Source organism: Haliotis asinina, chromosome 6 (genome assembly GCF_037392515.1).
Source record: "Haliotis asinina isolate JCU_RB_2024 chromosome 6, JCU_Hal_asi_v2, whole genome shotgun sequence".
NCBI classification, from domain to species: Eukaryota; Metazoa; Mollusca; class Gastropoda; order Lepetellida; family Haliotidae; genus Haliotis; species Haliotis asinina.
Genome location: NC_090285.1, coordinates 14,311,729 through 14,325,951, shown reverse-complemented (window position 1 = coordinate 14,325,951; position 14,223 = coordinate 14,311,729). Strand labels below are relative to the sequence as shown.

The 14,223-nt window shown below is 41.5% G+C and overlaps 1 protein-coding gene across 1 annotated transcript; it reads left to right on the top strand.

Annotated features, from left to right (window-relative positions):
• Nucleotides 1-2,734: 2,734 nt before the first annotated feature.
• LOC137287540 (hormonally up-regulated neu tumor-associated kinase homolog) lies at nucleotides 2,735-14,197 on the top strand. Its single transcript, XM_067819890.1, has 7 exons — nucleotides 2,735-3,696; nucleotides 8,566-8,768; nucleotides 9,475-9,564; nucleotides 11,770-11,828; nucleotides 12,345-12,471; nucleotides 13,006-13,130; nucleotides 13,438-14,197. The coding sequence occupies exons 1-7, from the start codon at nucleotides 3,550-3,552 to the stop codon at nucleotides 13,668-13,670; spliced, it is 984 nt and encodes a 327-aa protein (XP_067675991.1). The 5' UTR covers nucleotides 2,735-3,549; the 3' UTR covers nucleotides 13,671-14,197.
• The last annotated feature ends 26 nt before the right edge of the window (nucleotides 14,198-14,223 follow it).

The window sequence follows — 14,223 nt, the reverse complement described above, 5'->3', positions numbered from 1 at the left end:
TGTAGGAGAAATGTGAGACGTTTGTGGAGCGTTTGCTTAATGTTGTGCTGAAGATCTGACGCGTTGGTCAAGAGTTTGTTCGCTGGTGTTCAGGAAAATGTTTGACACATTTGTTGAAGTATTTTGACAAGTACTGGGATAAACGTCTGTCAGTGTATATTGGTCGAGCTTCGTTTAACAGGCGCAACATTTAACGGGGTGTATGTTTGTTTGACTGAAGCGCTTGAGAAGATTTCACACGTTTGTTGATGTTTGTTTAATTAGTGTGCATGGGGAGAAATGATACGTTTGTAAGGGTTATTTCAACACGTCAAGGAGACGATTCAATGCTGTGATGAGGAACCTGAAAAACACCGTGCAAATACCATATCAGTCTGCCATGTGAAGTTAAAGGCTCTTGATTTAAATAATCAAACAACCTTTCGTGAGACTTCAAATGTTAGTCTTAATGTCTCTTTTATGAAACAGCCAACAATGTTTACCGATCATGTGAAACATTATAGACGGAGGAGAAAACAAGGTTGTAAAATACCAGTAACAAAGTGTACTCTTGAGCTTCACCAGAATGACCCCGATTAAAGAACTTCTGGACAACCATGGTAGCTCGTGTTGCAGTTAAGGCATGCCCGACACCTCCCATCTGCCTCCTCCTATCTCCTGAATGTGTCGAGCTCTGTGCGCTAGTATGTGACTCAAGCTCAACCACCTCTTGTCAACCGTAACACCTCATACAAGGGGTGGTGCGGTAGCCCATGGGTTACAGCGCCCGCTCGCCATGCTGAGGACCCTGGTTCGGTCAACCCCATGGGTACAATATGTTTCCAAAGTCCATTTGTGATGTCTTCCGTCGTGATATTGCCTTAGGCTGCGTACAACCAAACTCACTCACTCACTCACTCACTCACTCACTCACTCACCCTCTCACTCACTCACTCACTCACTGATGTCATGGAGCTTACGTCTTAGGTTTTGTTGTTGTCTAACACACCGCCCATGCTAATATTCCAGCTATATGGCGACGGTGTGTAAATAATCGAGTCTGGACCAGACAATCATCAACATCATGTGTCAACCAAATCAGCGAGTCTGGCTACCTAATACCGTAAGAGCCTGCCTACTTAATACATTAGTATTAGTACCGTTAGTCGTTTCTTACGACAGGCATAGGTTACTGGAGACCGACTCTAACCCGGATTTTCACGGGTCAGCTCATGTACATGTCTTAACAAATAAACTTCCATTTAGAATTGATACTGACATACCTGTGTAGTTTCTGCATGGCGCTAAGTAACAAATCATTGTGTTCACTTTCCTTTTGTTCCTACTGAGTGAGTGAATGAGTTCAGTTTTACGCCGCACTCAGCAATATTCCAGCTAATGGCGGCGGTCTGTAAATAATCGAGTCTGGACCAGACAATCAGTGATCAACATCTTGAGCATCAATCTGTGCATTTGGGAACCGATGACATGTGTCAACCAAGTCTGCGAGCCTGACTACCCGATCCCGTTAGTCGCCTCTTACGACAAGCATAGCATATAGTCTCCTTTTGTGGCACGCATGGGTTGCTGAAGGCCTATTCTACCCCGGAGAGTTGTTCCTAAGAATACGAGGTACACAATATATACAGGAACGTCGGTGCACGCTAGTACGTGGAAAGACATATACTAAGTGCCGGATACAGAAAGTATACTTTTGAAAATAGAATTTTACACTACTTCTACTACTACTGCTACTACTACTGCTGCTGCTGCTGCTACTACTACTACTACTACTACTACTACTGCTACTGCTGTTGCTGTTGCTGTTGCTACTACAACTGCTACTACTGCTCCTACTACTGCTGCTGCAGTTGTTACTGCTACGACGACAAAGACGGCATCTTACACTACTACATAACTAACATCGTCATCATAATGATTATATCATCATCATCATCATCATCATCATTCGTTGGAGGGACACTTCTTGATTTGCCGACTTTCATCTCCCCACGTCTACAATAACGACGTTAACAAAGACATATATGAAACTGCATTGTCAGGTACAGTCTGTTTGTCAAGCACCGTCTACCCTGAACCCCGCATGATTCACCTGAACTGCAACATATTTGAAAGCAACACGGAAGGGTCTTTTCAAAGTTATGTCTGTTGTGTTGGTGCCGTTGTGTTGTTACTGGCGTCAGCAACAATAATACCCGTCTCAAACGTCAATATATGGTTAAGAGACACGGCAATCCGCCTACGTATACCCGAGCGCCAATGCGGGTAGATGCCCAGGCAGCAGCGGCAATAACACTTTGTTGATATTGTTTGGTTTTGTATGGCGTCTCTCCGTGGGACTATACCTTGCTCGCTAAACACGGGTGTCGTTTCTAATCTATACACAAACTCCGGATAATGGGCTCTCCCGAAGAAAATTGACCGAACCTCAAGGAGCGTGTATGACGATATAATCCATACCAAATATGTCTCGATAATCCCAACACTATTGATTTAATCTTACCCACGGCTGCTATACTTATCGGGAGCATGGATTGATTGGATTGAGGATATATTAAATATTGATTCAGGTCCCAAGTGGCTGCTCTGTGGGTATTATATGATACTCTTGGGAGATTATATTAAACCTGTCTTCGAGCAGGAATTTACGACATTTTTGAAGAGTGAGCCTTAACGTTGAGGAGTCTTGTCGTCTCGACCAATCGGAGCTTCGTTAAATCAGTCGATGTATTTCATTGTGGACTTGAGTATACTAAGGTACTGACATGTTGGAGGCCCGATCGTGGAGTGATATAGTGTGGCGATACTAACTTCAAACGGTTATGGGTAGAGGTATGAGGTTTGCGACAGGACCATATGGTTAGATTAACACCGAGTCATTGAACGGCACAGTTATGCTTGTGGACAAGCGTGTTAATGCGTGTGACAGCGGATCTCCCGTGGCCTTTCTGTGAAGGGTTGGCGTGAATTTATGGATTCATTCTGGAGTAGACGGCAGTTCGGAAGCTCGGCAGTGTAACATTTTGAATGATCTATTTAAACTGATTTTGCATATTTATCCTGTTCCAGAATTAGAGATATGGATCGGAATTCGTGATATGTATCGCTGACGGCGAGATAGATTGTGAACACGGATGGTGACAGCAACATATATTGTAAACACGGAAGATGACGGCAAGATAAACTGTAAACACGGATGGTGACGACAAGATAAACTGTAAACACGGGAGGTGACGGCGATGACGATGGCGATGGTGACACAAACGTTGCTGCAGCCGTGAAAGTATTTCCGAGGGTTATAAAGTGCGAACATCAAAGGTTGACATCACTGCAGATTGTAATCACGCTGAGACCTCAGCTCTTTTGTGACGATAACATTGAAATTAGTCCAACACATGGGCAAACGTGTTACCCAGGGTTCAGATCACCAATATGGTCTTCAGGGGTAAATTGTCCTCCTACGATTAGGCTGACCACCTGACCCACGTAGGGTCCAGCGCATTGGCATCGTCATAGAGTCTGCTGTAGCTACAAGTGACTTGTTCCGACATGACTACAATACAGAGACTGTGCGGAGAACACTTTGTTCCTACAGACAAACCTAAGAAGGTGGGAAGTTATATTTTGGGGAAGATTATTGGAGAAGGCCGACAGTCTACGGTCAGAGAAGCTATCCACCAGGATCTCAATGAAAAGGTAAATCCTAAAATTATGACGTCACCACACGATGACGCCACTGTCGGAATATACTTTTGTTCATTGGTCTTCTCAGACTCTTTTCAATGATATTTCACTATCAGTTTGAGCTGAAGTATAAATAGGTATCAGAGTACGATAATTACTAATGAAACATTGCCACAGATTATCTTCATGATTGTGATCGTGCAAAGATGGTGTAATCAGGGAATTGTGACGCTGGTTCTTAAACCGTATTTTCAATTTTCTGGTGGTAAAGTTTTCATTTTAGCCTCTTCAACTTTGAAATGAAGAGTATTCTTCAAATGTTCACTCTTCGGTGAACTTATCTTCGGTAAGCATGTTGTTCCGATGACGTCACCATCGCAATGACCAAATACGGCGTTCCTTTACTCCAAAGGACCTATCACCATTGAAGATCACTAAATAATCCTATTATATGTGCAAGTTACCATAGTTATTACTTCTACCCTTCCGTTTCATATACGGCCACGTTTTGAGATTAAAACTAATTTCTACATTGGTTTAGGAACTATGCGAATTCAGCAATATTATGAGGTTTAAGAATGGTTGTATGTAATTCATCTGATGTAGTCATCGAAGTTCCGATGTACTTATCATTCAAATTTGCATAACTCCGTTAGTGAATTTATTTCCTAAAAATATATTAAAATAGATTTTCCACTCAAGATGAGAGGAAACTATTCATGAGCAGTTGTGTCGCAGGCATACGTACTTTTATCAATATCATTAATGTTATAGTTCCAGTGATTCAAAATATTTCTGAAATACATGTAGACTGTTTCTACTGACTGAGAACCACATTCCGAAACACGAGTCTCATTAACCTATTCAGACAGTGACCTACTTTTCAGCCGATCCGAATTTTCTCGCTCGAAAGTGAAAATAAACACTGCAAACACATCTGGTTACACTGGATTCCAATTCCTTGTTTCATGACAAAATGGTATTTACAAATGAATTTTAATTTGAAACTTAAATTACACCGTATTTCAATGTTTTGTGTCGCGGCTTAGGCAGCATACCTTAGCTTAAGAAAATCACAGACTGTCCCTGTTTGACGAGGTCGTAAACTGATTCACAATGCATATGGGGCACTGGTTACACCTGGTATGTGTTTTTTATGCTTATTCAGTGTAGCTTTGTAATGCACAATGAGACTGATATAATATTTATTCCGTATCCAAACCGCCAAAGTTCCCTGTCGGCATGGCCTCGTTTAGAGATTTCCACGCGTACCAAGCATCCGTTTGTCAGGTGTCGCTGTACGACAGAGCACGCTGTATGGCGTGTTTGGCAAGGATTTGAAGGAGCGAAATGTTGCAATACAACTGTATACAAGTGCTTAGGCGTATCATATCATAGTGATTAATATTTATCCTTTTAAATGAATTAGTCTGAAAATTCTGGACTAATTATCGCACTCAGTTGCGCAATAGGACGGAAGCCCGTAAACAGGACACGAGAATGTTCTGTAATCAATGTTTTAACACGCACGGCTCACGTTTGGGCTGTTACAAGGCTATTATTGCTATTATTTTACATCGTGCTTCCGTTTATGCTGATTAGTTACAATCAACGTTATATTACATATACCACCAGCAATTTTCAGGAACCACCACAGGGTCATCGTTACACTGATAAATATTACATAGTTATTCCACCTGCTTTATCACCTTGATCACGCGATGGGATATGATACCTAACTGGACGCTACTAATCAACAGCGGTATAAATAGCCAGTATTTACGCTGGTATCAGCGGATTTGTTACATCACGCAAAGTAATAACGTCAGTCGAGCGTTCAGAGGCTCTACATGTAACGGAACACAATTAATGCAACATTGATTAGCTCGTGGTGTGCATTGGTACTTCATTACTGGTGAGTGAGTGAGTGAGTGAGTGAGTGAGTGAGTGAGTGAGTGAGTGAGTGAGTGAGTGAGTGAGTGAGTGAGTGAGTGAGTGAGTGAGTGAGTGAGTGAGTGAGTGAGTGAGTGAGTGAGTGAGTGAGTGAGTGAGTGATCCTTTACGCCGATTTCATTATTTCGACAGTATCAAGGCAGGGGACACCAGAAATGGACCTCGAACCACAGGAGTTCAAATCTCTGTTTGGACAATAATTTTTACATCTCCTTCAAATTTGAACGAAATACAAACAGTGTAGCGGCAGAATTTCCTAAAAGGTCCATGTATGTCTCCACCGATTTCGTTTAAATTTGAAATGTGTGAGAGATCTGCCAGAGACAACATTGCTGTCGCACAGTTACAGGAATCTTTCCGAATAACCTAGACCTGTGCGCTTTTTTTCCGTTTTTTTTTGTTTGTTTGTTCTATAATGTTTTTTTTTTCTTCTTTTATTTACCTTTTGTCTTAGGTCGTAGTCAGTCAACTGTTTGTTAGAAAAACAGGAAAACTTTCTAACAAACAAATTCATTACAAAGCTATCAATATTTAATACGATTTATTCATTTCAGACAAAAACTGTATGAACTTTAAGGCAATGGTCCATGTTCCACGTGCTATGTAAACTCAGATAAACATTCCATCATTCTATTATACATGATGTATATGATGTCAGTGTGTGTTATTAACCATGCATACGGTTGTATATACACTCTTCAAAAAAAGAAACGCAAAATGAAATTCAAAAATGATACTTACAGTTTTGTACACATATCTAAACTGAAACATATATTCAAGGTTGCATATTGTTTCTGGAATATTTTAGAAGACCACGCTTGACCAAACGCAACCAAAAATGATTTGAACGGTTTCAGGATTGTCATGATGTGCGTGGATGCCATGCAGCACAAATGTCAGGCACAATAATTGTTTCTCACGTGCAAAACATGAGTACAACGTGTGACTATAAAAGAATGAATCTCACAATTTCACCCACAATCTTTGTACTGTACACGAAAATGGGACGTCTCGATACTGCCGATCGAAATGAGACAGTTGGACGATTGCAAGCTGGTGAATCAAAGAGTGATCTGGCAAGGATCGTCAACGTTCATCATCTTGGGGAAAGAGGGAGAGGGGCGATCTCATACACCCACAGATCGGAACTTGTGCTTGTCCAATCTGACGGCCAATGGATCCATCGACCAGATTCTCAGTCCGCACGTCCTTCACCTTGTTGACCGTCAACGGCAGCTCTTCTAACAGGCCAAAAGTTGTTCCACATGCTGCAGGAGGAATGGAGAAGGATTCCACAACAAAACATCCAATGATTGATTCGACCTGTACCCAGGAGATGATGAGCACTGGTAGCAGCTTGAGGTGGTCATGCGAGCTCGAGGTACTGACTTCAACACCACCTGGTGGACAGCAGTAATGACTGATGACTGTTATTCTCATGAAATATGGACAAGATAGCAGTGGATTGCTCCACAAAATTTCATTCACGTATCTTTGTTTTCCGCTGATCTACACGTTCTTGAATAACACCAAATTTTCATTGATATGTGGGTTTTGCGTTTCTTTTTTCTTTTCTTTCTTTTTTCTTTTTTTTCTTTTTTTTTTTTTTTTTTTTTTTGAAGAGTGTATGTCGCTTGTAAACCTCATTTTGCTACATTGTGGCATTGGGTTCAAAAACGTAACATGGTTAATACATGAATCTGACCCGGCAAACTAGTGGTAGATTCCAGGGTCACGTCAGTGAGTCTGACCACCCGATCCCCTTTTGGTGCAGCTCTTATTACAAACATGAAATAGTGCGAATTTATTATGGCCCGTAATCTCGAAATATTGATTTTTGAGTGGTCTGTCAGATTTAATTAGGAGGGACATATAAGAACTTGAAGGGTATATTAACACCTAATTGGTTACCTATTAACTCGATCCCAACATGGCGTGATTCTATTGTTCCAGAAGATATGATCTATAACCGCTTTTCGTTTATCTCGAATGCTGATATGTCGACAACAGCTAGCGAGGCGTTAGAGATTTGATGATTGCCGATCTTTGTTTTTGTTACCGCCCGAGCGGGTGTAACAATGGATGTAGGTCTCAGATTATATTGAATAGTGGAAACAATGCCGTGACTGCTTTGCCTCAAACTACAGCGAACCTCTGGGTCACACAACTCAACCACTGGCGTCATGACTGTTTGTAGTACATAGCGACATGTCAAGGTGTGCTCGTTTTGGGTGGTTTGGCAATATCACCTCCAGTGAAGCACCGAAATATCTATCTGTGGGTGTTTCGGGTAGTTGTGCCGTCTTTGTTTTATTTAACGCGTGTCAGTATTCATTTCAGCTGGTTGCGAAGTCCCTCATCAAGTAAAGGAGACACATCACGCGTCCATCCGTTTTTGTTCTAGGTGATCGTGAAGTCTCTTTTCAAGCACACGCCCAACCATTCTGTTTTATGTGATTGTGAAGTCTTTCTGTGTCTATTTGTGTTTATTTCAGGTGCTATAGTCTCATAGTCCCTCATCAAGTAAAGGAGACACATCACGCGTCCATCCGTTTTTGTTCTAGGTGATCGTGAAGTCTCTTTTCAAGCACACGCCCAACCATTCTGTTTTATGTGATTGTGAAGTCTTTTTGTGTCTATTTGTGTTTATTTCAGGTGTTATAGTCTCATAGTCTCTCCTCAAGTAAAGGAGACAACCGTTTTACGGTGTCCATCTGTTTTTGTTATGGATGATTGTGAAAGGAGACGCATTCATTTCTGTATCCTCTCACGTAAAGGTTTTTTTTGTTTTTGTTTGTTTGTTTGTTTTTGTTTATTTTGGGGTTGTTTTTTTTTGTTTTTTGTTTGTGTGTGTCATTTGTTCAGGTGTGTGAAGTCACTCCTCAAATAAAGGAGATAATCTGATGCGTCTGACCGTGGTTGTTGCAGGTGGCTGTGAAATCCATCCTCAAGTACCCGTTCAGGAAAGGAGACACACAGAAACAATGTTTCCGCCGCGAAGTTGACAGTCTGCGTTGTCTTCGGCACCCTAACGTCGTGATGCTGTATGAGACGATGGAGACAACAAGACACATGTACCTCGTCATGGAACTAGTTAAGGGGCCAACACTTGCCATGGTGCTGAAACGCAGGTACTTATCTCACATCTTTCACGACAAGAATGATGTCAGTCAGTTCCTGGAATCTCTCTTGCCGTGGATGTTACACCGATTCAACGCATTCACATGCTATAGAAGTAGGATGGCAACCAGTTAGTGAGTGAGTGAGTTTTGTTTTACGCCGCGTTCAGCAATATTCCAGCTTTATGGTGGCAGTCTGTAAATAATCTAGTCTAGTCTAGTCTAGACCAGACAATCAAGTGACCAACAACATGAGCATCAATCTGTGCAATTGAGAACCGAAGACATGTGCCAACCAGGTCAACGGGTCTGACCACCCGATCCCGTTAGTCGCCTCTTACGACAATCATAGTCGCCTTTTATGGCAAGCATGAGTTGCTGAATTTTCTATCCCGGAACCTCCACGGGTCGTCTGGCAACTAAGCCCATATGGCACATCTTGTGTAAAATAAACCAAGTGGTTATTGCAACTATTTGTCCGTATGCATTTGCTTCACTGCCAATAATTACATATTTTCAAAATTGTTTTCATGAATTCTAAAGAATTATTCAAGATAACTCCTCGTATATGGACATTTAAATGAGAACGTGGTGGCACAATCGTCCAAGACATGGTGATCTCCCCTGAATATACACAACTCGCTTACTTATGCACTTGCTATAATAGCTACAGTAGCACATGGTGTATTCATGAATTTGGTATTTGGTTTTCCTACAGGGGTCCCCTCTATGACGAGGACACGAGGACGATCATGACGCAGCTGTCGTCGGCTGTCGCACACTTACATCATAACGACGTCATTCATCGGTAGGTGTAACGTAATCGTTTAACTCACTCACTGATGCGTTGGTTAGTATACGTGAGTATCAATGCTGTTGGTCAGCGCCTAATTATTGCAGCAATGTGATCATCATCCTGGCAGGAAGTTCTGGACTGAGAAACAGTTAGGTCAGGGCCTATTTCTGGCAGGTTCCATTTTATCTTTGGGGTGGCGCGACGCACAGTGTTCCCAGAATAATGATAACATTTTTTAGATATACAACTACTTCTATTCTGTGAAAGGCGACGTTTCGACATATATTCTACTGTCGTCGTCAAGCAAGAAATGACTCAAGAATGAGCAGGAATCAATCATGATGTCAAAACGTTGGGCTTTTGGGGGTTTTTTTCACTCAGGAGTGTTTTCTTTTAATCTCAAATACTGCAATACCTACAAATTTCATTTCCCATTCCTAGCAGTTTTTTTTCTCCACTCTTTTCATTCACATGAGCAGGTACATTCATAAGAGTAAAAGAAGTTGCTTGTTCGTAAAAATCGTCATCATTCTTCATCAACTCAACCTTCAAATTACCCATCAAAGGAATTCGCAGGAATTATTGCTAAAATCTTTGTTTCCCTAAAAGGGCGGCAACGATTCGGTTGGAGACATCGAAAATGGAATATGACATCATGATTTCGATTCTCGATAACCATCAATACTATTTCGATTTGATATTAGAATACATATTTAAATCATTTCCAACGCTGTCAGAACGTAATTTTGACTCTAAATCGAGCAGTTTCGAGTCCTGATCTAAGGCGAAACGTGACTGACTGACTCCGGTCTAATTAATGAGAATGGCTGTAAAGAGACATCGCCACAGTTTTCACGCTAACAAATCCGACTCTGAGAGTTAAATGAAATCTGATGTTTTTGCTTGTATGAAGAATCTAATTCAGAATGATCGAATCGAGGGTCCAATATCGAAAATCGAAATTAATGGAGGTCTGAGTGAATCGTTGCAGCCCTCTTCCTGCTACTGATAATAGAAGTGTAAATTAAGATAGGTGTTACACTATGTAGTAGGATACTCATTATGGGAGGCAACTCGTGTAGGCTTAAGAATGAAACTTATTACATCAAGAGTTATCTCCCTTCGTGCAGCAGACGGTTTCATTTGTTGACAAGGTATATTTGACAGTAGAAGAGTGAAGATAGCTAAAGCTAGATGATTTCATTTTGAAAGGGGTGTGACTAATGCCAAAGAATTAACAGTTTACAGAGGTTTGTAGAATATTCAGTCAGGAGTTGGGAACTGAGCACAAGACAGGGAAGTTCAGTGTTACGGATCACCAGCAACTTGGCCATATTGAGAGTAGTGAGTGAGTGAGTGAGTTTGGTTTTACGCCGCTTTTAGCAATATTCCAGCGATATCACGGGACACCAGAAAATGGGCCTCACACATTGTACTCATGTGGGGAATCGAACCCGGGTCTTCGGCGTGACGAGCGAACGCTTTAACCACTAGGCTACCCCACCGCCCCCATATTGAGAGTAAGGCAAAATTGAAAAGCGTTAAGAATATCAGAAATGAGATGAAGTCTTTAGGTATGTAATGATACCCTTAGACAAAAATTACAAAGACCTAACTGGGCGAAAAAGCACGGAATTCCCTCACCATGGATGAAAGATGCACAAAAGGAAAGGCGTTTAAACTGGTGTAGACCTCACGAAATTAAGTCAAGATTGGAATCGTGTTATCTTTTCTGAAGAAAGTTATGCCCAGGCCTTTCCGAACTGTGAGAAAATTTAGACAAAAGATACCTATCTACCAACGCCCGAAATGTAGCCCCAAATTTCATATGTGGAATGCATCAGTGGTTGTAGGGCGAAAATATTTTAGAATGGCCCAGCTACGGCCCGGGGTCCCGTTCCTCAAAGCGATCGTTACGTAGCACGCACGCACACACACACACACGCACGCACGCACGCACGCACGCACGCACGCACACACACACACACGATTTCCTACAAACTTTGATCGGTAGTTACCTGGGCGCATTCTGTCGTGTATTGCAGGGCAAGGAGGTCTCAAAAGGTACTAAAAAAGACTGTTAAAGAAGCGTATCACAACATATTCATTACAGCAAACCTTCAATAGTTTCAATACATATATTGGATATTTGTCGAAACAACTTTCACAATAATTCCTGAGAAACACACATGCATGTTATGCTTCTTTGTTTTCCAGGGACATCAAACCCGCCAACATCATAGTCCACAAAGAAAATAAACACATCACGCTTATTGGTAAGTGTTGTCCGAACACATGATACTGGTTGGTATTCAAGATCTGATCTTGACTACATTCATAAACTTGTAGTCAGCTGATCAGATGTTTGATCATCATCATCATCATCATCATCATCCGTCGTCGTCGTTGTCATCATCCTCATCCTCATCCTCATCATCATCATCATCATCCGTCGTCGTCGTCATCAACATCATCATCGTCCTCGTCGTCGTCGTCATCATCAACATCGTCGTCGTCATCATCATCAACATCATCATCACAATCACAATCACAATCACAATCACAATCACCATCACCGTCGTCATCATCAGCAACAGCATCACCACCACCATACAGCGATACGTGTAAATTGATAATGGCATAGCTCTGACTAGCAGCAGCGTCGGTTGCGATGTTGGTCTAGAGTTTGTTGTAGTACACCTTCAAATCATTAAATTAACAAGGGCGTCATACTTTATTCCCATATTCCTTAGTGTCATTAGTATATGTAAATATTCAAACTGGGTTTGCAGACTTCGGTTTGAGTACACGGTGCCATGAAGATTCCCCTCTTACCCGGCAGTGTGGGACCCCGATCTATACGGCACCTGAGGTGTACTCGGGAGCTCGGTATGGACCGCCAGTCGACGTCTGGAGTTTGTGAGTATTAGGCAAATTGACCGTTACCTATCTGACACTTGTTACGCCAAAAACAACTTTCTGAGAACCATTAATTCGGTTTGCTTTCGAATAACTGTGCTATCTTGGTCTGTAAGCTTTGTCGTCAAAGTAAGTATTAGGAGAACTTAACCTGTATCGGGATGTAGGCTTGTAGAAGAATTCCTTTTGCTTTTATTGTTCCTTATTCTGCCATGCTGCATATGCAAATTTAGATTTATATGTGGCAAGTCTAGATTAATACATTTCAGGGACAAGATGTTAGTTAACATATTCGTAAGATTTTGTTTCAAACTGCATTAACCCACACTGTGAGTGATTCGGTTTTGTTTGATGACGCGTCTTTTAGTAATATCAGTGGAGTATCATCTTTTTGTGTTTATTTTTAGCCAGATACTGATTTACTCCTTTCTTCATTCCTTCCTTCATTCACTAAATGTCTCATTTGATGGTTGGGCACTCAGTATACATTTCAACGAATATATTTTGTCAGCTGACCAATTTTTTATGTTTAAGAGGTGTCATTCTATTTGAAATGCTGACTGGAAAACCTCCGTTTGTGTCGGACCGGCCAAGGAGCATGACGCAACTCTACGGGTGTATACTGAAGACAGTCGTCGTGCCACACAGCCTTCAGCAAGGTACGCACACCACCTGGCGGCGATAGGTTTAGCCCTAATAGTAGCAGTACAGACGGATCTAGAAATCTGACACAGGTTGTGCGTCAAAGTCAGAATGTAACTTGACCAAAGGAACAATTAACATGTAAGATTCTAGGTACCATTGCTACCACCCTTGAGTGTCTCATCATAATGTTGCAAATTATATTATGTTAAGTATGTACTACACCTGCTGATGACAGCATTTTATTGTTAATTCTAAAACGAGCTGTGGATACTTATTTTATCAGATAATAAAATAACTGCTTACTGTTGGTATTGTCCGCAGATTGTGCCGATCTCCTGAAGTCCCTCCTCACCGTCGACCCGCTCAGTCGGCCAACAAGTCGTCAGGTCCTGGATCATCCCTGGATACGTCGAGACAATGAGCACATGTCGGGTACTGGAAGTGGAAGGGGTGTAAGCTCCAGTATTCGCGATTATTCTGAAAAACAATGCTCATCACAGTTACGTCAAAGCAAAACAGACTTTCATCAACAATGTGAGAGTGTTCTGTTGTGATCCAGCTACAATGACGCCGCCTCGTTGCGAATGGAGATGGTTTGTTTTGTGTTAACAGACCGACAAGAGTGACCTCCCTTTACCGCATTACTCTGGAACTGTGTTTTGACCGATGATAAAAAATAGTGAACTGACCACAAAACGTATCATAAATGCCGGAGAAATGTTTACGGAATGATATATCATTACTTCACATCACACTGGAAAATATTTATTTGCTAGTCGCTGATATGAACATATTTTGCTGAAAAACGTTCATAGTAAAAGAAAAACAATATAATGAAATGGAGACCTGAGGTTTTCTTCATTTTCAGAAACTAAGAAAATCTAGAGTTGCCATATTTTGTAGACTTGCGTCTGCTTTCTTGGATGTATTTGCTTCAGGGTCTGTACGACAGACTACAGTATACAAATATGTGACCAAGTCGACTCAAACGTTCGATTCGCCGTGTCCAGTTACGTCCCGTAGGTGTGACAGAATCCGGTGATCGGTGGTTTGGGTCTCATAAATAACGTAATTTTGGTTATTGAGTTGCCAATGTGGGTGAGCGTT

Excerpts from the sequence above, each read along its gene's own strand:
- LOC137287540 (XM_067819890.1), top strand. The coding sequence starts at position 3,550 with ATGACTACAATACAGAGACTGTGCGGAGAACACTTTGTTCCTACAGAC. Across the intron at positions 3,697-8,565 it reads ACCAGGATCTCAATGAAAAG|GTGGCTGTGAAATCCATCCT; the intron begins GTAAATCCTAAA and ends TGGTTGTTGCAG. Across the intron at positions 9,565-11,769 it reads CATAACGACGTCATTCATCG|GGACATCAAACCCGCCAACA; the intron begins GTAGGTGTAACG and ends TTTGTTTTCCAG.